This window comes from Sinocyclocheilus anshuiensis, unplaced genomic scaffold (genome assembly GCF_001515605.1).
Source record: "Sinocyclocheilus anshuiensis isolate Anshui unplaced genomic scaffold, SAMN03320099.WGS_v1.1 scaffold1037, whole genome shotgun sequence".
In the NCBI taxonomy this organism is placed as follows: Eukaryota; Metazoa; Chordata; class Actinopteri; order Cypriniformes; family Cyprinidae; genus Sinocyclocheilus; species Sinocyclocheilus anshuiensis.
In genome coordinates this window covers 784,499-807,521 of record NW_015555773.1, presented here as the reverse complement: position 1 = coordinate 807,521, position 23,023 = coordinate 784,499, and the positions used below count along the sequence as shown (strand labels likewise).

Genomic DNA, 23,023 nt, shown 5'->3' with positions numbered 1-23,023 from the left:
AACTACCGCTGTTAGCCTTGCCAGGCTAACGATTTAATTTTCCTAAAAAAATTTCACCTCAGTGGATCTCTGTTTTAACATTTTATTTATGAAAACATTCAATTAAATAAAAACATTTTATTTAATTTATTTAAACAATTTTTTTTAAATGATTGGACTTTTTTGCAAGCTATGATTTATTTATTTTTTTTACAATCTCATTCACAAGACGCATAGTTCTCTTCATAAAATATGTGAATGTGTTTGTTATTAGTGGACACAGAATGTGAGGAGTTAGAGGGAGACCAACGGTTTCAAACTCCGGTCACCACCTCCCCATCAGCCTCCAGCAGCACCTCCTTCATGAGCTCCTCGCTGGAGGACACCACCACAGCAACCACACCTGTTACCACAGCCACCACACCTGTTACAGACGCAGAGACGGCACCAGCTTCCGAATCACCTGGAGTAATGCCCCTCAGCCTGCTCAGGTACACACACACACTTTGTCTCTTTGAGAGCGTGTGAACACTGAATCTTTCAATCTGTGTGTCATGATTAATGTGCAAGTGCATGTCTGAGCAGGCAGATGTTCTCCAGCTACCCGACAACCACCCTTCTGCCAGCACGTAGAGCTCAGACCCCTCCCGTCTCATCGCTGCCTACCTCACCATCAGACGAGCACGGCCGGAGACAGAGCCTCACGTCACCTGAGTCCCAGCCTGCCAGAACCAGCAGGACAGGTACAAATACACATGTTTGTTTCTTAAAGGGGACCCATTATGCCCCTTTTTACAAATTGTAAAATAAGTCTCTGATGTCCCCAGAGTGTGTATGTGAAGTTTTAGCTCAAAATACCCCACAGATCATTTTTATAGTTTGTTAAAGTGTTAGTTCACCCCAAAATGAAAATTCTGTCATTAATTACTCACCCTCATGTTGTTCCAAACCCGTAAGACCTTCGTTCATCTTCAGAACACAAATTAAGATATTTTTGATGAAATCTGAGAGCTCTCAGACACTGCATAGACAGCAACGCAACTGTAATGTTCCCAGGTCCAGAAACGTAGTAAGGACATCAGTAAAACAGTCCATGTGACATCAGTGGCTCAACTTCAGTTTTGCGAAGCTACGTGAATACTTTTTGAGCGCAAAGAAAACAAAAATAACAATTTATTCAACAATTCTTCTCCCCCGAGTTATGTCTTCCGCCATTTTGGAGAGTACCCATGAGCGTAATCCACGTAATCAGCGTTGTTTACGTTCGGAGGAGAAAGCACGCGCATGAACGTAATCTGCTTAATCAGCGTTGTTTACGCTTGGGGGGAAAGCGTGCGTATGTGTCGTGATACTCTAAAATGGCAGAATACGTAACTCGGGGGAGAAGAATTGTCAAAAAAAAAAGGCAAAAAACAAACGTGTGATACTTACTTTGTCTGGAGCTGACGTTCGTGCATGAAGCGTTGGTATTGATCCCTAAACATATAGGGGACTTTGCCGATTTTTGGGGGGAAATTTCCTTCAAAAATGACATTTAACCACAGTGTTCTAAGCAGCTCAGATGGAGGGAGTCTATGGAGACTCCTGTGTCCATTGGTGCATCCCAAAACACAACATTTGTAATGCCTCTTTAGCTCTGACATTGTATATCTCCAGCAGCTAACCTTACAGCAAGAAAACACTAATGGCACACTGCTGCTTCTCATTCAGGACTGTGTCTATTTTAATAGGGCAGAGAGTGTCACAAATGGGCGGGATTTTCTCTCCTTCAGTGACGTGTAAAGAGGGAGAATCTGAAACCGCTCATTTGGAGAGACCGTTTATAATTTATTGGGATTATAAAAAAAATGGGTGGGTGGATTTGTACCATTATAGGCTGGTTGTTTTCACACTGCGGCCACACAACTGTGTTCAAACACCTTATAAAAGTGATTTTTGCATACAATATATATATATGTGTGCATCTCTAGAATAAATATATTGGGAGTATACATACAAGTGTGAAATATGTAAATATGCCAGAAGTATACATTTTTTCATCATAACAATTAACAAGAATGGAAAAAATAAAAGAAAATAAATAAATACACAATGAAAATACCATTGGACCCAACCCTCCTCTGCATTGTACATTTGTCACATCAGTAAAAATTGTTAAATGTACAATTACATTAATCAATGATAAATAGTACATGGAAATAAAGTAAAATGAAAAAGTAAAATAAAATAATAACAAAAGATGTTTCAATTAAACTTTTTACTCAAATTATTATGATGATATAATTTGTAACGGGAAAAAAATATTTAATTAGAAAGGCTGTCTTTCAGATCTTTGTACATGACTGTATATCCATATACACACAGTCCCGTATTAAACAGCTGATTTTGTTTGTTTATTCGCTCCAAGCATTATCAGACCCTAGCAGTCGTCTTTCCACATCTCCACCTCCTCCTGCCATCGCAGTTCCACTGTTGGAAATGGGTTTCTCACTCGGACAGATCACGAAAGCTTTGGAAGCAACAGGTAGACACACATACACATAGAAATGTCATGTCTAAATTCAGAATTTCTACTTTTTTCTCATGTTATCATATCAGCTATTCAGATTATGTTCTGTGCTGGTCTGTAGGTGCACGTGGTGAGGCAGATGCTCAGAACATCACTGTGCTTGCGATGTGGATGATCGACCACCCAGGCACGGCAGACTCTGATGAGGCTTCAGACCCCTGCTCCGGTGCGGCAGGAGGTGGTAAGAGCACAGAGAGGAGCTATCTGCGCTCACCGGGTGACATCCCCAATGCTGATGCTGCAGAGATGGAGGAGGGATTCAGTGAGAGGTATGAATATATGGCATGCCATATTGTATTGTTGCATGAGCGTAATTAAACAGTGTGTAGCTTAATTTTTGTCACCCATTTATCATTCTGTTACTTCTTTCTCATTCTAGTCCTGAAGGTCTTGATCAAGATTTGGGCTCTTCCTCTGCCGGCCCCACTCCCAGAGGACGCTCTGCAGCCAACAGGAAACACCGCTTTGACCTGGCTGCACGCACATTATTAGCTCGTGCAGGTATAGGGATCTCCAAAGTCACACGTTTTTTTTTTTTAAATCGACTAGTCAGTGGGTTATCTGAACAACTAGTCAATTAATCGCTTTTATGGAAGTCCTGTATAATGAGGCTGACCCTGAGCAGACATCTGTATCTATTTATCAAAGAATCCTGAAAAAATGTAAAGCAGTTAAGCAGCACAACTGTTTTCAACATTGACAATAATAAGAAATGTTTTTTGAGCATCAAATATATGCATTTTTGAATGATTTCTGAAGGGTAACGTGACACTAAAGACTGGAGTAATGGCTGCTGGAAATTCTTTGTTGTCAATAGAAATTAATTTAATTTTAAAATGTATTAAAATAAAAAAACACTTATTTTAAATTGTAATAATGTTTCACAATATTACAGTTTTTTTCTTTTATGCAGTCTTGGTGAGACTTCAAAATCATTAAAAAAAAAATCTTACTGACAAAATCATAAAAAAAATCTTACTGATACGTTAGTTAGTAAAGTCTGCAGGGGTGTATTCCAGAAAGCACGGTTAACTTACCGTCAGCTAAAGCCTGAACTTTCGGTTGATTAACCCCAAACCTTGCTTACTCGAGGTACGTGGTTCCAAAAACGCGTCCTGGAGTAAGTTCATTCAACTCAGAGTATGTTCCTGGTTAAGACTCAAGACATTCTCAACGGAGTCGCTATGGAAACGGACGCTAAGAAAAAGCCTTGCCATGCTGTTTCTTTCTTCTTCTTTTGTTCAATGGTCATGTAATATGAAGAAATGGTCACTGAACGAATCAGTGAACGAATCTGAACGAATCATTTTGGTGAACGAACTGAAAATGAATTAATCTCTTGAAATAATCAAAATTTCAGTCAGTCAGTAGATCACACGTGCGCTGAAGTGAACTAACCCTGGAACATAACCTGCTCCGGAGCAAGTTATCTTCAGAGAGCAAATTACTATGGTTACTTACATACCCTGAAAGTAACCTCCGATTTTTGAACCGAAAGCTGAGGTTATCTGCTCGCTTATCCTCAAACATACCCGGGTATGTCACATAACCTGCTTTTTGGAATACCCCACAGGACAGTTATTTATATTTTGTTATTTATATATTTTTTTTATAATGAGGAAAAAAAGTTTTACGACATTCAATTTTAACAATCATCAAAACAGTAAATACTCCACAGTAACGTGTTTTTTTTGTGTAGCTGGACTGTACCGCTCAGTGCAGGCACATCGAACTCAAGCACGTCGAGAAGGTTCTGGACTGCAGCAGGAGCCTGGGCCGCTCGGGGCGCTGTATGACTTCAATCTGGATGAAGAGTTGGAGCTCGAATTGGATCAGGAAGCCATGGAGGCCATGTTCACCCAGGAGCTTGCATCCGATTCCGACATTCTGGGAATGTGGATCCCGGAGGTACTGGACTGGCCAACATGGGTGTGTGTGATAGCAGCCTGGGGCTGCCGCTGCTTTACTACTCACCTTTAACCCCTGCAAGGCTGTACACACAAACACACACCTACACATTTGTTCAGTGACACACATATTGTTCTTACATAAAGTTTGCTCACTCACATCCTCATATTGGACACATCTTGGCTCTCTCACTCTCACTAACACCGGTGCATGTTTTGCCAGCACAGTATGGAAGCAGCAGATGCATACTGGAATGCTTCAGCCCTGATCCATGTTCCACTGGCTTTCAAATCTTGATACATGTACGACATACTCTCCAAACTGACCGCAGTTGTCTGGTTTTGTCTCATTTGCTTGTTTGTTAGCATGTGTGTGAGACGGAGGACCGTGATGAGGTGGTGGTGTGTGAGCTGTGTGGGGTCAGCGTGTCCAGCTTCAACCAGCACATGAAGAAGAGTCACCCGGGCTGTGGTCGCAGTGCCAATCGCCAGGGTTACCGCAGCAATGGCTCGTATGTTGACGGCTGGTTTGGAGGGGAGTGTGGAAGTGGAAATCCCTATTATTTGCTCTGTGGCAGCTGCAGAGAGAAATACCTTAACATGAAGAGCAAGATCAAAGGACCACTGCCTGAGAGGTGAGAATTAGTGTCGGGCGATATGCTCCATAGTCATATCGCCCTATTGTCAGCCTGATAGATCGCCGACACACGATATTATCGTGCTAATTTAATTTAGTTATTAGCCGGAGAGTGAACCAACTATGGCTAAAAGCAGCCTAATGTTAGTGTAATCTATTAACTACTCATTATATCTTTTTAGTCAAGTAGCATATGGATGTCATGTCACAAATTAGTTTTAATATGACTGAATTTGTATTTAACATGATAATTTAATAGAAGCATTATACATTACTAATTATAATGCTTACATTTCCTCAGTTATTCAAACAGCATCTACAGAAAATGAGCAAAGAACATTTACATTATCAAAGAACATCATCACTGAATAAATGAATAAATCTCTTATATTTGCATCACGTACATCTGCACTTTGTTGTTTATGATGAGGGAATATGCGAGAGAGCAGAATTCAGTCAGCAAGCGTGCGCACTCAACAACAAAACTCCGGTGTTTCAGCGATGACTCATCTGAACGCCTCTGATTGGCCAATGCATTCATAAACTCAATGGAATCGTGTGTGATTTGGTTAACACTGTAAAACACGTAAAAAGAAATATGATGGAACAAATAAGCCCCAATATTGATTCGATATTATTTTTATTATCAGGCTAGTAATACTATTAATAATAATGATAATAATAATAATAATCGTCTTGCTATCGTCAAAGGCGATATCTCAGACTGTTGTCTATACACAATACTATCGTCTATCGGCACAACCCGAGTGAGAATGAGAGGTTGCATGTATGTGTTGACATAGCCGAATTCACATGAATCTGACGTTTTTCCACTGATCTCTGTTTTTCAGGTATAAAGGTCAAGCACCAGACCTGTTGGGAAAGCAAGACAGCGTGTATGAAGGTATTAAAAGTGTCCACATACAAAACATACATATAAACCAAAAACATAATGCAGCAAGTAATAAAAACACCAAAACGGCATGTAAAGCTAGGATTATTAACAACCACTGCAGACTGTGTGTTTTGGTCAATGTGTCTGAACACACGGTTTGCCCTGCAGTAGACTGGGACATGTTAGATGTAGATGATGCAGAGCGTCTGACGGGTGAGGAGGAGTTTGAGTTGCTCTCTGCTCCGCTGGGTCTCAGTGAACACAGACCCGTCCCCGAGGCTGTCCATTTTCCAGACACCGACCCTCTTGGAGCCTCTGTTGCCATGGTCACTGCCACCAACAGCATGGAGGAGACACTCTTGCAGATAGGTACAATAACAACACCAATGTGATTGTGTGACCCTGCCACTGTAGTGGTTCAGAGAATGCATCATGGCTTTAAATGCTTGTAATTTTACAGATATTGTTGTTTAAGATTTGTATATGAATGTGTATCTCCGTGTAACTCCGTCTATAGGTTGCCAGAGCTCAGTGGATAAGAGCTCATCAGGTCGCTTGTCTTTGGGGGAGCAGGCGGCAGGTCTGCAGACGTCTGCTGATTGCCTGGTGGCTCTGAAAAGAGTCACTGCAGCTGCACAAGTCCTGTTAGCCAGAACAATGGTCATGAGAGCGCTGTCCCTCCTGTCTGTTAGGTCAGTGTGTTTAGTGATGTGGCTATTTATGTATATAATAATTATTATTATAATATCCTTATTGAGTAGCATTACCAAATAAAAAGTGTAAATTTAGCACTGTAATATATTTAGTAGCACTTTTTACTAAGCCATATTTTTAGGCTTTTTAAAGTTTTATTTAAATTAATATTTTATACAATTATCATACGTGTTTTTGTTAACTCATATTTCTGCTCTTCAGTGGCTCTAGTTGCAGTCTAGCAGCAGGATTGGAGTCTCTGGGCTTGACAGACATTAGGACTCTGGTGCGTCTGATGTGTTTGGCTGCAGCAGGTAGAGCTGGAATTTCCACAGGCCTTACATTAGGCCCTGGATCCACTGAGCGCCCACGAGGGGCTAGCAAGCCAACCAAACCTATTTCTTGTTTGGCGTACCTCAGTACCGCCGTTGGCTGTCTGGCATCGAACAGCCCCAGCGCTGCCAAACTCCTGGTCCAGCTGTGCACTCAGGTATCCAGATGAAAACTCATGAAAAGCTTATCCAATCCAGAGGAAGTTCTTGCCCAGTTTCCTGAGGGGAGTGGCAGAAGAAAACAAACTGGTGACATCGCCCAATTTCGTGGTGACCCAGGCGCTGGTGGCACTACTTGCCGATAAAGGTGCCAGGCTTCGACACGGCTACGACAAGGCTGAGCTGGAAAAAAGAGGTTAGTTGACAATGCCGCCACATTATTTACTTGTTCATGTTTTTTCAGTCATTTATTTTTTGTTTTGTTCAGTTAAATCTCATAAATCTGATTTGATTTGTTTCTTTTGGCAGCAGAGGGGTTGTTAGATGAAGCTTTGTTATGTTGCAGCCTGAAAACCACAGCTTTTGCCACCAATCACCACCATTTTCATTTCTCATATTTTTTTTTCTTGTTGTGTGTGTGTGTGTGTGTGTGTGTGTGTGTGTGTGTGTGTACCCATCTGTGTGTATGTGTGTGTTTATCTCGCTTGCGGCCTGGCTTTGTTCTGCTCAGTCATCGCAGGGTTAATGTCGCCTCTCTATGCCCACCTCTCCTGTGCCCCCCTTGCTGTAGGCCCATTGGAGCTGGCAAATGCGCTGGCGGCGTGCTGCCTCTCATCCCGGCTCTCGTCGCAGCACCGCCAATGGGCAGCGCAGCAGCTGGTGCGCACACTGGCGGCTCACGACCGAGACAACCAGAGCCGCCCGCAGACCTTCGCTGATGTGGCAGGAGACCTGCGGAAGTGGTCCACTTTCAGACTCGAGGCCCACCAGAGCAGGGTATGATTCCCCCAGCGTTGTGTGTTCGCTATGTATAAACAGCACTGGATGGTTTCTGATGCTGAATCATTTGGTATCTTGTAGGTGATCACATGTGGGCGGTGTAGTAAAAAAGGCCTTCTGGCAACTAGTGGGAATGATGGGACGGTCCACATTTGGAACGTGACCAAAAACCTGTACACTCTGCAGCAGACATGTGTCTTTAATAAAGGGTGAGTTCCTCTCTTTCTCCTAATTAGGCTTTTTTCTTCACCCACTGAAATGTGATGTTTATGATGATCTTTGTTTTCAGAGATGACACTTTGGACGAGTGCATGGGTAATCTGGGGTCTCCAGGCGATCCAGACTTGGCTCCAGTGGCTTGGAGTGTCAGTGGGAAGTACTTGGCTGCTGCCATGGACAAAATAGTGAACATTTGGCAAGTCAATGGTGAGTCGCTCACCATCACGATATACACTACTGTTCAAAAGTTTGGCAGGCATTACTCTACATTACATTAGTCTTAATTGTCACGCAATCCTTCAGAAATCATTCTAATATGTTGAATCGGTGCTCAAGAAACATTATTATGAACGTTTCAAGATTCTTTGATGAATGGAAAGTTTGAAAGAACACGTTCAGACATATTGAAAGTATATCGATCAAATATCGATTTGATGGCACTGACACTATCAAATGAGAAATGAGAAGTAAATTGAGCTAAAAAATGCCACTATTGTCTAATAAAAATATTAGCTTCTTTCAACAAAAAAAAAAAACTTGCACTACTTTTGAACAGTAGTGTGTGTTGATGTTTTTGTCTTTACTTTATTTGTCCCTCAAGAGGGAAATTTGTTTTGGGCAATACAGGTAAAACTGCACAACAAAGTACCAACATCAATAATAACAATCACACAGTTGTGTCCCCTGAATCAGAGTTTAACAGCCTTGTAGCCAAAGGAACAAAAGATGGATGTCAGCCAAGATTAGATTAGAAGAGTTTTTTTTTATTATTATTTCTTTATCAGTATTGGTTGATATTAGATATTTAATTGTGATGCTCATTTGTTTTTGTTTTTACATTTAGATTACCTTTGCTTCATCTAATGCACACTTCTTTAAAAACGGCTAAAAAAAAGTGTGTTCCAGCTGCATTATAATGGTGTAATTCCTAAATTCATTTGTAGCAGTTGAAACAACTGATAGTAGTTCTCAGTGTTTTTAATTTATTTAGACAATTAAATAAATTATACACATTTTAATGCCAGTCTTTTTTCGGTCATGACATGAAAATAATTATTGGCTTATAAATACTGAGTTTTAATATTGGTGCATGTTGCGTTTTTTGCACACAAGGTGGGAAGGCCTTACTGGACCTGCAGCCTCATTGGGTGTCATCTTTAGCTTGGCCAGAAGAGGAGGCAGGGTCACTGTGGGGCGGGGAGCCTCGAGAGCTCCTGTTGGTGGGTCGCATGGATGGGACACTGGGACTTCTTGAGGTCCTTGATGATTCTGATATGCAGAGAACTGAACTCCAACACTGCTTCAGGAAAGACGGTACTGACAGTTTTTATGAAACTGTAAACAAGATTACTTTTGGAAACTTTTTCATGTGTGTGTATCCATGTTTGTTGCTCTTCTCTGCAGTGGCTGTGATGCAGATCGCATGGTACAGTGAGAATCGTCCCTTTGCAGTTGGATATGCTGATGGAAGGCTTCTGATTGGCTCTAAGGAGCCTTCAGAGAATGGATCTGTGGTGGTTATTGATGCCCACAAGGTTAGAGTCATCATGATTCATCATAAACTGACACACACATACATAAGCATACAGATGCTGTACTTTCACGCATTCTTGTATGTAATATTTAATGTGTTAAGAAGTAATTTAACATACCTTCATCGGTTCACTGACAGTCAAATCTTTGTTCTCTCTTTGTGTGTTGTGACTATAGGAAAGCATCAGTTCATTGCGCTGGGCTCCTGGTGGGCAAGTGTTGCTAAGCTGTGCTAAAGAGGAGATTGTGCGTTTATGGGCGGGGTCGGGGACAGGTTTGGGTCAAAGCTGGACATGTCTGCAAAGCATCACCCATCCTGCTGTTGTTAATGCTGTTGCCTGGTGCAGCCTGGCCGGTCAGGGACCTAAACCTCTCAACATGTTTGCCACGTATGTCCAGACTGAGAGTACTCTAATGCATGAGAGAACTGATTCCAGTTGTGCTTTATTTAACTAGGGAAAATGATAAACCAGCAGAAATACACTAGCATCCAAATTCTGGGGTCACCTTTTTGAAAGAAGTTTCTTATGCTCACCAAGGCTGCATTTATTTGATCAGAGATACTGTAAAAACAATAATGTTGTGAAATTTTATTATCATTTAAAATAACCGTTTTCTATTTTAATATATTTTAAAATGCAATTTATTCCTGTCATGGCAAAGCTGAATTATCAGCGGCCGTTATTCCAATCTTCAGTGCCACATCACTCTAAAATGTTGATTTGGTGCTCAACAAACATTTTCTTACTGTCGTTGTTAAAAAAAAACAGTTGTGCTGCTTAATATTTGGAAACCCTGCTACTTAGTTTCTGGATTATTTAATGTATAATAAGTTCAAAAGAATAATATTTATTTGAAATAGATATGTTTTGTAACAATGTAAATCATTTCAGTTCAATGTATCTTTGCTGAATAAAAGTTTTCATTTCTTAAAAAAAAAAAAAATCTTACGGACCCCAAACATTTGAACAGTAGTTCAAATAATGTTAGTAAATTTACATTCTGCAATATATATTACTGTCTGCTGGTATATAAACAATATATTTTCTCAGAATAATAGCAATTAATTATTCTTTTTTTTTTCATCTTTTTTCATGAAAAACTGCACTGTGAAGTATGTCCTTAACCTAAATTGATATGATCATAAAAACCATTGAGGGATGTGCACTAAAAATCTTTGTCTCACAGTTGTTGTCAGAGCGGTCTGGTATCTGTGTGGACTGTACCGCAGGACCCTTCATCATACTCGCAGTCCAGCACTGCCTGCCCTGATGCCTGGTGGGAATCAGAATCCAAACTGATGGTAATGTGTCCTTACTTATGAGCAATTAAAATTTTGAATGCTTTGCTATCTGTGCTTCCCTATCAGTTAGTATTTGTGTTTATGTGTGTTATCTCTGTCCAGCTGGACCCCCAGTGGTGTGAAGGAGCAGTGTGTGTGTTCCAGCTGCAGGGTCATTTGACTCCTGTGCGGACAGTAGCGTTCAGTCCAGATGGGCTTGCTCTTGTGTCTGGAGGGGTTGGCGGACTTTTGAACATCTGGTCATTGCGGGTCAGTGTCTACCATGGACGCACACTTCATAAGTGCATACAGGCTAACTTACAATCCTAACAAACAAACTTCAAAGGATTCACTATAGTGTTTTCATGATGATACGCTTGTCTGTATGTTTATACGTGTAGGATGGATCAGTGCTGCAGACGGTAGTTGCTGGATCCGGAGCGATTCACAGCACAGTTTGGATCCCTGACGTAGGTGTAGCTGTTTGCTCCAATCGCTCAAAGGTAAAAGAATCCCGAATGTTTAAATTCTAGTTGATTTTCATTCATTTTGATTAGTTTTTTGTTTCTTAATATCTAGAAAAGATGTTTTTTTTTAACTGTTTTTATTTAACCTGTTTTTAATAAACAAAGCACTTATTGTTGCATAACACTTGTATATCATAATTAAAGGTCCCCTGAAGTGCCTTGAAACACACAGCGTTATTCTATGTGGTGACGTAATTTCAACTGAAACAGGAAGACAGGGCGGGACATAATATGCCGACTCGCGCATGATCCCCTCCGTGCGATCGCGTCTCTGGACCGGAGCCAAAGTCCGGATCAGACTGTGCACTGCCATGGTTCGCGTGACACAACGTGAAACCAGACCTCATTTGCCCCATTCAAATTTACACTGTATTTACTCTAATCTGAATCATTCCCTATCGCCTACATTGTACACTACGTGCCATTCACTGTACAGGAAATACTACAATGTGAACAAGCGACCGATCTCAGCGGCAGCTTCAGCGTCTATTTATAGTGTAGGGGGTGAGCGCTTCGGCTTCTAGAGAGCGTTTGATTGGTCAGAAGATTTGATGAGAAGATGAAGTACGATGTGACGTCAAAAAAAATCATTGAGTCGTTTTGGCGGAAGTGATGAACTAAAAGCTTTGAATGCTTATATCTTCTAAATGCGAATTTTGTCACTGCCTTGGAGCACACTGCCTTATAGATAACCTTAAGACTAACATACTGATACTAACACCACATAAAACTTTAATTTTGATTTCATGGGGACTTTAAATATAAATAATATAGATTAATACAATTTAATTAAAAAAAAACATGACTGTGCCTAACATGAAGTACTGACATTAGCATCAGATCCAAACATTAAAGGATTCCTTCTTAAAATTTAATTAAAAACAAAATTTAAGGAGCAGTTACACTATATTCTGTTTTTTTGCTGGATGTATTAACATACATTAAAGTTATTTTCTTTAAGTATATATATTTCGATTGGTGCCCATTACTGTTGACAATATGCAGAAAAGATGTTACTTAATAAAGAAAATTATTTGTTCTGCAGGATGTGCTGGTTGTTAATAGCTCAGCAGAGTCCATGGCAAACAATCATGTGTTAGCAACTTGCCGCACGGCGCTAAAAAAGCAGGGCGTTGTGGGACTGAACATGGCTCCATGCATGAGAGCCTTCTTGGAGAGACTTCCCATCATGCTTCAGGAGCAGTATGCGTATGAGAAGGTACATACAACTACTAAATTATGATATAATTTTAGCAAATACTGTGCATGTAAAAATGCAAGAAAAAGGGACATCCTGTTGATTATACCTTGTTTGTGTGTTTCAGCCTCATGTGGTGTGTGGAGAGCAGCTCGTCCACAGTCCTTACATGCAGTGTCTGGCGTCTCTGGCGGTGGGTCTGCAGCTGGACGCTCTGCTGTGTCACCCTCCTGTCCCACCTCACCTGGCCCACTGCCCACCCGAGCCTGGCTCTTCCTCCACCCCCTCATCTGGCTCCTGGGCCAACAGTGAGTGGGCGTGGCTTCACTGCTTCTCCACCACCGTCAAAACAGCTGAAGCCCTCGCACGCGGACACACCTTCCCTGAGTCCTTCATCGTCCCGGACCTGGAGCCTGTGGCCAAAGATAAACTGGCACTGCTTATGGTGAGAGAAAGAACATTCAAATATCCTGCTGATTTGATGGTGAAAAACTGTGCTGCTCTTAATGGTGATGGCCTTTTTAAAAATCACACACAGGACAACAGCAAGTGGGTGTCTGGGATGGATGAGCAGATCATGTCATGGGCCACTTCCAGACCAGAGGTGAGAGCAAATACAAGCACTAGAAAACACACACAAATATATTTATTGGAAAATATTATATAATATATAATTGTTTGAAATTCAAAAGGGATATTCAAAGGTTTTTCATTTTGCGTTTTTAAGGACTGGCACCTTGGAGGGAAGTGTGATGTGTTTTTATGGGGCGCTGGCAGTCATGGGCAGCTCGCCGAGGCCGGGCGAAACATTCTGGTGCCATCTCTCACTCCCTCTTTTTCTCAGGCCCAACAGGTATGAGTGTTCAAAAACACACACTTAAAGGGATAGTTCACCTTCAGTTGCTTTAGGTTTGATTTTTTTTTTTTAAATAACATGCTGTCGTAGATATAAAATAAATGAATAGAAATTAGTTTTATTAATTAGTTAATTTTTTTATTGTCAGGTTGTTTGTGGGCAGAACTGCACATTTGTGATCCAGGCTAACGGAACAGTGTCTGCATGTGGAGAGGGCAGTTACGGCCGCCTCGGACAAGGAAATTCAGATGATCTGCACATCCTCACTGTTATATCTGCTCTGCAAGGCATGCTGCAATCACACACAAACTCTGAATGACTTTTAATGTAGTTGTTCCCTGAATGTGTTAACCGCAAGAGTGATGTGTGTTTGTGAAGGCTTTGTGGTGACCCAGCTAGTAACGTCCTGTGGGTCTGATGGCCATTCGATGGCTCTAACTGAGAGTGGTGAGGTGTTCAGCTGGGGAGATGGAGATTACGGAAAACTGGGCCACGGTAACAGTGACAGACAGCGCAGGCCGCGGCAGATAGAGGCGCTGCAGGGAGAAGAAGTGATGCAGGTCAGAAACACTTGTCAAATTCACCCTCACTCCTAAACGCACCCAGATGCCTCTCCAGTTCTCTTCTTCTAAGGTGTGTATGATGAAGTTTAAGTTCATCAGAATATATGTTTGTGTCCAGATGTCATGTGGATTTAAACACTCAGCGGTGGTGACTGCAGACGGAAAGCTCTTCTCCTTTGGTAATGGAGATTATGGCAGACTGGGACTTGGAAACACCTCTAACAAAAAATTACCTGAGAGAGTCAGTGCACTAGAGGGCCACCAGGTTGGCCAGGTAAGAAACTCTAATTCGAAGTCCTCTTATTATTTTTCCCCACTGGAAATTATATATATTTTGTATATTATTATATTTGGTAACACTTTATTTTACGGTGTCCTTGTTACACATTACATATACTTGCTTACATGTACTTAGTTAATTAATGTTACTTAATACCTATGTATAATTGCACTGTAACAAGGACACCTTAAAGTGTAACCTTATATTTTATATTATATATTTGACATTATTATATTACATGTATTAAAAATTAATGAATGAATATCTTTACATTAAGGCATTTCTTTTATCCCCTTTTGCTCATATAAATGCTGTATATTTCCATGTTTAAATTGGACTTTAAATCCAATTCAAATCTCAGATTCTCAGTGTGGACATTTGAACAGCCTCTGCACATACACACAATTTTATCTGATGTTTATTGTGATATGGTTGTGTGTAGGTTGCATGTGGGCTGAATCACACTTTGGCAGTATCAGCTGATGGAATGACCGTCTGGGCGTTTGGAGATGGAGACTATGGCAAACTGGGACTAGGAAACTCTACAGCCAAATCCTCCCCACAGGTATAACTACTGATACGTTAATGTGACAACACCATCACAAGCATGCAGGTAACATTACATGTCATAAACAAAACTCTGTCTTCACTAAATTAAGTCTGTGGGTTTGTTATTTTATAGAAAGTGGATGTTTTGTGTGGAATTGGAATAAAGAAGGTGGCATGTGGTACCCAGTTCTCTGTTGCTCTAACCAAAGATGGAAACATGTACACATTTGGGCAGGGTAAGCCATCTGCAGACATACTCGTCTCAGGGAGATACTTCTATAAACTGTTTACTGAATGTTAAAGCAAGTCCAGTGGTTTTGTTTAATTGTTTTTGCTTTAATGTGACAGATCGCTTAATCGGTCTGCCGGAGGGTCGAGCACGAAATCATAACCGGCCTCAGCAGGTCCCTGCTTTAATGGCCGTGTTTATCGAGGATGTGGCTGTAGGGGCCGAACACACGCTTGTTCTCTCATCAACTGGAGATGTTTATGCCTGGGGGAGCAACTCAGAGGGACAGGTGTGTGATTGTTAGGGGGGTTAATAAGCTAATTATGTTTCTATTTTCCATTGGTTTTATGTATTATCTAAATAATAGCATGGACATTTTTATCAGTTTGTGTTGTTGTATTTTTTATTAGCTGGGCTTGGGCCACACAAACCATGTCAGAGAGCCAACCTTCATCAGTGCTTTACAAGGCAAAAACATCCAGCAGATATCTGCAGGTCGCTGCCACAGCGCAGCATGGTCTGCACTGCCTGTGCTGCCACGTGCTCCAGGTACAGACACATACACACTGGCTTATTTTTGCAACTGTCTCACATTTATTATTATTATTATTTTTTATTTTTTTTAGAGTATAATTATTATTCAGTATTATTGTATATTAGATATAGATTTTTTATTGCTTTCAAGTTGGCTGTTCTATTACTATAGTAATTTAATATTATTGAAAGAATATAATTATTATCCAGTATTATTCTTAGTTCTGTTATATAAGAGATTTCTACAAATCTGTAATAAGGACATCAAAACAAACTACACACTAAAATTGAAAGGTTTTCATTTATGCAAAATCAAGGCTTAAAAAGGCTGTAATTTCATTGAATAAAGATGAGCGCTGCATGTTTCAAAGTATGGGGCTGCTTCTGCTTTATGTACTGCCATTACTGGGGAAACAGCAATATTTCTGCCGTTTCAAAAGCGCCACCTGCTGGCAGAGAATGAATCCGCATTTTCAATCAGCCCGTCTGCTGTTTTTGTTCAGAGTAAATCCACCCATATTTTTACGCAGCAAACACGCAGACACAGTGTTGTAAATGTGAACCTGTGGATTGACAAGAAGCTAATGCTAATTCATTATAAAAATCTAAACAATTAAGATATATTTGTTATTAAATTAATATAATAATTGATTGGTAATAATTGTTTAAATTAATACAATAATTGTTACTTTTCAATCCCTTTTCTTATAAATGGTTTAGAGGCTGAAATGTGAAGTTTATCATTTTATAAAACTCTTTGTTTTTGTGAAACAAATTTCAGTGCAGCGTTTGTGTAAAAAAAAAAAGCATGTAGCTGTGATGAGTTGTTGAGATGGAGTGTTTGTGTGTTCAGGTTCATCAGTGCCTCTGCAGCTGGGCTTGCCCGTGTGTGTGCCTCCTCAGTACAGTGCCCTAAGAGAGGTCAGTATGGAGGCTCTGAGAGCCCGACTGCGCCTGCTCTACCACTTCTCTGACCTCATGTACTCCTCCTGGAGACTGCTGAACCTCAGCCCCAACAACCAGGTATACCAACATGTAATGTTTGCATCATTTTGTCTCTCTACTCTGAGTTTGTTAGGGGAAAAAAACACTGTCTGATTCAATCATGAATCATTTGTGTTTCAGAGCTGCACGTCACGCTATAACGCAGGTACATGGGGTATAGTCCAAGGTCAGCTGAGGCCCTTGCTGGCCCCTAGAGTTTACACACTGCCCATGGTGCGCGCTATCGGGAAAACCATGGTGCAAGGGAAGAACTACGGCCCACAGATCACAGTCAAAAGAATCTCTACACGGTCAGTCATGTTTAGAGTTGCAGCCAGAACACTGGAGACATTCTTTGCCTCCTTTTCATTCAAGTTAGAACATAAGAACTTCTTAAATCATTTTTCCCCCTTTTTTTGTCCTGTTTTCTCAGAGGAAGGAAGTGTAAGCCCATATTTGTGCAGATCGCCAGGCAGGTTGTGAAATTAAATGCATCTGATCTGAGGCTGCCGTCACGAGCCTGGAAAGTCAAACTGGTGGGAGAGGGGGCAGATGATGCCGGAGGGGTGTTTGATGACACAATCACAGAGATGTGCCAGGTAGGGTAATGCTGATGGAGATGTGTGTATAACCCCATTATGGCTCAGGTCTCATTGAATGGCAAGCCTTATAAAAAATGACAAGAGCGTTAAAGTGGTTCATGTTGCTCTGTGTAGGAGCTGGAGACAGGAGTGGTGGATCTTCTCATCCCTTCTCCCAACGCCGCAGCAGAGATGGGCTACAACCGAGACAGGTGAGCACCGACAGACAATTGTCTGAATATTGTATTTCACTAAACTAATAAACTGATCAGGCTTTCTTGATCTTTGTGTGTCTTCAGGTTCTTGCTGAACCCCTCAGCCTGTCTGGAAGAGCACCTGCTGCAGTTCAAATTCTTGGGTATTCTGATGGGAGTGGCCATCCGCACTAAGAAGCCTCTAGACCTGCATCTCGCTCCAATGGTGTGGAAGCAGCTGTGCTGTATTCCTCTCACCCTTGAAGATCTGGAGGAGGTGGACCTGCTTTATGTACAGACTCTCAACAGCATCTTACACCTGGAGGACAGCGGCATTACAGAGCAGAATTTCCATGAGGTGCAGTGGATAATAAAATACTAATTTTTACTCTGTTTTTTCTTAGAGGATAATATAAGGAATCGGATCTTCACCAGGGGGCCTCAACATAGTTCCAGTGGGCCGCAAGATGGTTTACAGTGACATAAAATATGCTTTTAAATAACCAAAAATTTAAAAAAATGTAGGAAAAAAATATCAGATTTATGCTGAACTCATATTTCTTATTTTAATTTGTTCCCTCGACAATGTTTATTTTCAAGAACCAGAATTCCCACAGCCACGTTCCCAAAAATTTGATCTGTAGACTTGGAAAAGTCATGAATATTAAAGCTGCAGTCCGTAAGTTTTTTTCTCTTTATGTGAGAAAAGGCTATAAACGATCCGCCACCTGCAGGATCCTCACATGCGATAGCCTAGTAACCGGGACAACTTTATGTTTACAGACGTGATGTAATGATGCAGTGCCATGCTCAAATTTCCCGTGAAAACCTATCCATACCCATGAAAATTGCTTGGATGTTGGTTGAAGTGCTTGAAAGTGCTTGAAAATGCAGTTGCATTGGATCCATAATAATACGCTTTCTTGATGAATAGTTCATTTTTACATAAAATAAGCGTAGCTCCGCTCGACTCTTCGTGTGTGGCTATAGTGTAATCTGCCGGTCTTTATTGACGCGCCCTCTGATGGAACAGAGCAGAAGATAAAAAACGTGCCATTAGGTTGCCGCTTCAGCCAGCATTGGCTTGAAAACGACAAATACAAATTATGGTTAAAACAAGGACGAAATACTTGAGTAGCCTCCTGTAAAGTCTGTTTTTTTTTTTCTTTTCATGGAAGCCTGCGCTTTCGAGACATATAAAAGCTAAACAAAAAGCCCCTGTTCCGTTAAAATAAATCTTTTAAGACTGTCACGATTAAAGTGAAATGTGAAAATTAATGAAAAGTGTTTATTGTGCCATACGTTTAGATCTGCTCACAATGCATCAAAGATTTCTTTGTGCGCGTTTTTCCCCAGCGTTACAACAAACACACACGTGTTGTGTTGAGCACGTGTATGTAATGGCCATTCAGAGCCATTTAGATTAGTCACCACAGGAAAAATCCGCAAAAAGCTAAAGTTATGTTCAGTTCATGCGCTCACTGAATGCATTCTGCACTCTGGAATACTGTCATCATAAACAACAGTACAAATACGATGTAAACAAGATTAATTTTGTGGTTTAGACAGCGAGATTCAGCGAGCTCGTGCTAGACTAAAATCGCTAGTTACATATGTAACTGTGGTTCTGTGAATTCCGGATGACCGCCAGAGGCGGTGCTAAGCACTAGTGGATAATCGCTGCGCCAGCTAGATAGATCAAGAAAAAAATGCCAACAGAGTCACGTCATGACGTAGACCGATATGCGAAGATATAAACCACAGCAGCTCGATGCTCAGCCTCGGAATGTTTTCTTGCGCATTCCGAATGACGAGGAACTCTGGCGGTCTTCCGTAATTCACAGAACCACAGTTACGTATGTAACTAGCATTCGGTTTCATTCCTCCTGACCGCCAGAGGCGGTGCTAAGCACTAGTGGATGACACGTACCAACACAGTCATGAGGAATGCCACCCACCTGCATCAAGGATGCTCCAGAAGGACTGCAGAACTCACATCATGAGAAGCAGCCACATTGACCTTGTAGAATCATGCAAAGGTACATGGAGCGGACCAGGTAGCAGCTGCACAGACCTCCGCCAAGGAAACTCCTCGTAAAGCGGCCCAAGATGAAGAGACAGCCCTAGTAGAGTGACAAGTAACACCCATTGGTAAAGGTTGGTTAGAATGACTATACGCTAGCTTTATCACCTCGACAATCCAGCGTGCTAGTCTTTGCTTAGACAAAGGAGCACCCTTGCGTACCTCACCATACCAGACAAATAACTGATCTGTCTGTCTGAAAGAAGCAGTAGACTTAACATAGCACCTTAAAGCTCGTACAGGACACAGCAGATGAGACCTCCCCCCGACTGCATCAGAGGGAGAAAGGGGAGATTGAAAAGCAGCCAGATAAATAGACTGGTTTACAAATTGAGGTGACAAGACCTTAGGAAGGAAGGCCAGATTAGGCCGAAGAATGACCCCAGAACCCTCTGGCAACCAGCACGATTCACTCACTGACAGAGCATGAAGCTCACCAACGCGTTTAGCGGAAGCAATGGCTAACAGAAAAGACACTTTCAAGGACAGCCACTTAATATCCACCACATCCAATGGCTCAAACTGTGGTGTACAAAGAAACTCCCTAAAACAAGCGGCAAGTCCCAAACAGGAAAAGGAGCTGAACGAACAGGCTTTAAATGCCTTGCTCCGTTCAGAAAGCTACATACAAGGTCGTGAGACCCCAAGGATGCACCATCGACCGGGGCATGATAAGTAGAGATGGCAGCAACATAAACTTTTACGGTAGAAACCGCCTTATTGTCATCTAAGAGATGTTGCAAAAAACTCTACACTTTTGGCACAGTACAATGAACTGGGTCAAGTCCTTGTTCCCCACACCAAGATGAAAAAATCCTCCAATGAGCAGCATAAAGCTGTCGTGTTGAAGGAGCCCTAGCGTTACCAATAGTGTTCAGAACTGCTGGCTCACAATCAGTTAACTGAGAAGTGGACCCACTGGCCAAACCTAAAGCTGAAGACGAGCTGGATCCGGGTGCCAAACACGGCCATTCAGCTGAGAAAGGAGGTCCTGTCTGATGGGAATCTGCCACGGCTCGCCCTGTAACAGACTGAGAAGAAGAGGAAACCACGGCCTGGCTGGCCAACGAGGTGCCACTAAAAGCACCCTGTGTTTAGACAGAAATATTCGGTGTAGGGTCTCCCATAGAAGTGGAAAAGGAGGGAACGCATACAATAGGCAGTTCGGCCACTCGTGAGCGAACGCGCCCTGTCCCAATGGGCTGGGATGCCTCTGCCCTCGCAAACCACCAACGGCAATGCGTGGTTAGCTCCGAGGCAAATAGATCGACCTCTGCCTTGCCGAACTGTTGCCAAATCAGTTGCACCACATCCGGGTGAAGCCTCCATTCGCCCGGAAGCGGTAGATCCCTGGACAGAGCATCTGCCACTTGATTGTCTGATCCTGGAAGATAAACTGCCTTTAATGAAGCCAGTCAGCCTTGAGACCATCTGAGGATTTTGCGAGTTAGTTGTAAAGACGCAAAAGACCTGGTGCCGACCTGGTGATTCAAATGAAAGACTGTTGACGTGTTGTCGGATCGGATCAGACAAGTACATGGTGGCCTAACAGATTTGGTAAGAAGTGTTGTAGCGCTAGATACATTGCCTTCAGTTCCAGAACATTGATATGTTATAAGGCCGCCTTTGTTAACCAGCGGCCACCAATCCCCCTCTGGTTCCATGTTGCCCCTCATCCTGTTAGTGAAGCATCAGTTGTGATCACTTCCCAATGAGAAGGCACCACTCTTAGTGGCACTCCAGCCCTCAGAAATGTTACCTGTTTCCAGGGTTTCAGTGCTCTGACACAAGCAGAAGAAACAACAATCATGCGATGGCGACGTCTCGTTAAGACTAGCCCTAAGCCAGGGGTGCCCAAACTCGGTCCTGGAGGGCCGATGTCTTGCAGAGTTTAGCTACAACCCTAATCAAACACACCTGAAGCAGCTAATCAAGGTCTTACTAGGCATACTAGAAACTTCCAGGCAGGTGTGTTGAGGCAAGCTGGAGCTAAACTCTGCAGGACACCGGCCCTCCAGGACCAAGTTTGGGCACCCCTGCCCTAAGCTGTTGCTCCACCTCTGAAGAGGCCTGAGGTGAAGCAACCCTAATGGAATCACGGATGTGGCGGCAGCTAACATCCCCATCAGTTGTAAAAGGACACCATAAGGTATCCTTGCCCCCAGACGGAAACAAGTCAACAACTGAAAAATACTGACTGTTCGAGTGTGAGACAGTGTGGCAGACATTGCGACAGAATTGAGCGTTGTCCCTATGAAGGTTATGGTCTGCTCCGGAACCAAATTACTTTTTGTTTCTTTCACAGTAAGGCCTAGCTTCTGTATATGATCCAGAATAATCTTGGTATCGCTTAGCGTGTGCACTTTCGTTGGGGCACAGAGCAGCCAATCGTCCAAATAAGGCAGAATCCTCATGCCCTTGGACCAAAGAGGAGACAGAGCCGCATTCATGCATCTCGTGAAAACAAGCGGAGCTAGAGACAGCCCGAATGGCAGGACTCTGAACTGATAGACTTGACCCTGTCTATACTATTAATATACTTGTTTGTCATACTATTAAAATAACCAATGTGAAGAATGTCATGAATATATCATGTCGTTTCCCCCACACAAAAATGTAATTGACATTAATTGTCATTGTCACATAAACTTATCAAATTTAAGTACATAAAAAGACTTAAATGCCTTAAACGGCACAAGAAAATACTTTATTATAATTTCAAGAGGTCTAAAACTTGAGGACGGAAAGACAAGAATCATGATGGCTTAATGTGACGATTAACTTCATAAGGGTATGATTTCATTGAATAAACAAACAAAACAAAGTCAAAACTCGCCGCGGGTGTTTTGAAATGAAAGTATCTCTGAAGAGAACCTCCTGCCCTCAGAAAAGTTTTGATGGCATTTTCATTTAATCTTGCCTACGTATAATGTCTGATAATGTAGCGTTAATGAGCGCAGTACTGCTTTATGTACAGTCGTTACCGGGGAAATTATTTGCCTGCTGGCAATTTGCTGTTTTTGTTCAGAACAAATAAAAGGTGCCTTCAAAAATCCAAACGATTATCAAAGCAAGATGTGTGTGTGTGTGTGTGTGTGTGTGTGTGTGTGTGTTAAAGTAAGATAATAATTTATACTTTTGACTAATCCCTTTTCTTAAAAATAGTTTAAAGACTGAAATGTGAGGTTTATCACCATTTAAAACTTTTTGTATTCTTTTTGTATTTCAGGTCTTAAAAAGCCTTACATTTTATTTTAAAAATCCTGCAGATACCCTGTAAATTCTTTTTTACAATTTTGAAATTTATATTCTGTATGTTGGCTATTTATATTAGGCAATGCAATCCAGACAGGTGGTTTTTAATAGCACAATAACTGATCTGATTTAAAGTGAAGAACTAGAAGTATGTATGTAAACATGTATTTTACCACAGTTGTAAAGTGCTGGAAAAGCTTGAAAT

General features: G+C 41.6%; 1 protein-coding gene across 1 annotated transcript in view; it reads left to right on the top strand.

Annotated features, from left to right (window-relative positions):
- LOC107674452 (probable E3 ubiquitin-protein ligase HERC1) overlaps positions 1-23,023 on the top strand; it is a 55,237-nt gene that overhangs the window by 30,136 nt on the left and 2,078 nt on the right. The window contains 37 exon segments of the mRNA XM_016468427.1: positions 254-470; positions 565-722; positions 2,387-2,503; positions 2,610-2,817; positions 2,928-3,049; positions 4,248-4,477; positions 4,822-5,090; positions 5,944-5,996; positions 6,156-6,356; positions 6,505-6,679; positions 6,903-7,202; positions 7,204-7,367; positions 7,743-7,948; positions 8,033-8,160; positions 8,241-8,377; positions 9,284-9,484; positions 9,575-9,705; positions 9,881-10,092; positions 10,892-11,006; positions 11,109-11,255; positions 11,387-11,488; positions 12,558-12,731; positions 12,838-13,155; positions 13,249-13,314; positions 13,438-13,563; positions 13,715-13,853; positions 13,945-14,126; positions 14,248-14,403; positions 14,852-14,974; positions 15,092-15,194; positions 15,307-15,476; positions 15,598-15,736; positions 16,575-16,744; positions 16,847-17,016; positions 17,139-17,304; positions 17,422-17,498; positions 17,586-17,838. Coding sequence (XP_016323913.1) covers positions 254-470; positions 565-722; positions 2,387-2,503; positions 2,610-2,817; positions 2,928-3,049; positions 4,248-4,477; positions 4,822-5,090; positions 5,944-5,996; positions 6,156-6,356; positions 6,505-6,679; positions 6,903-7,202; positions 7,204-7,367; positions 7,743-7,948; positions 8,033-8,160; positions 8,241-8,377; positions 9,284-9,484; positions 9,575-9,705; positions 9,881-10,092; positions 10,892-11,006; positions 11,109-11,255; positions 11,387-11,488; positions 12,558-12,731; positions 12,838-13,155; positions 13,249-13,314; positions 13,438-13,563; positions 13,715-13,853; positions 13,945-14,126; positions 14,248-14,403; positions 14,852-14,974; positions 15,092-15,194; positions 15,307-15,476; positions 15,598-15,736; positions 16,575-16,744; positions 16,847-17,016; positions 17,139-17,304; positions 17,422-17,498; positions 17,586-17,838 — 6,125 coding nt within the window.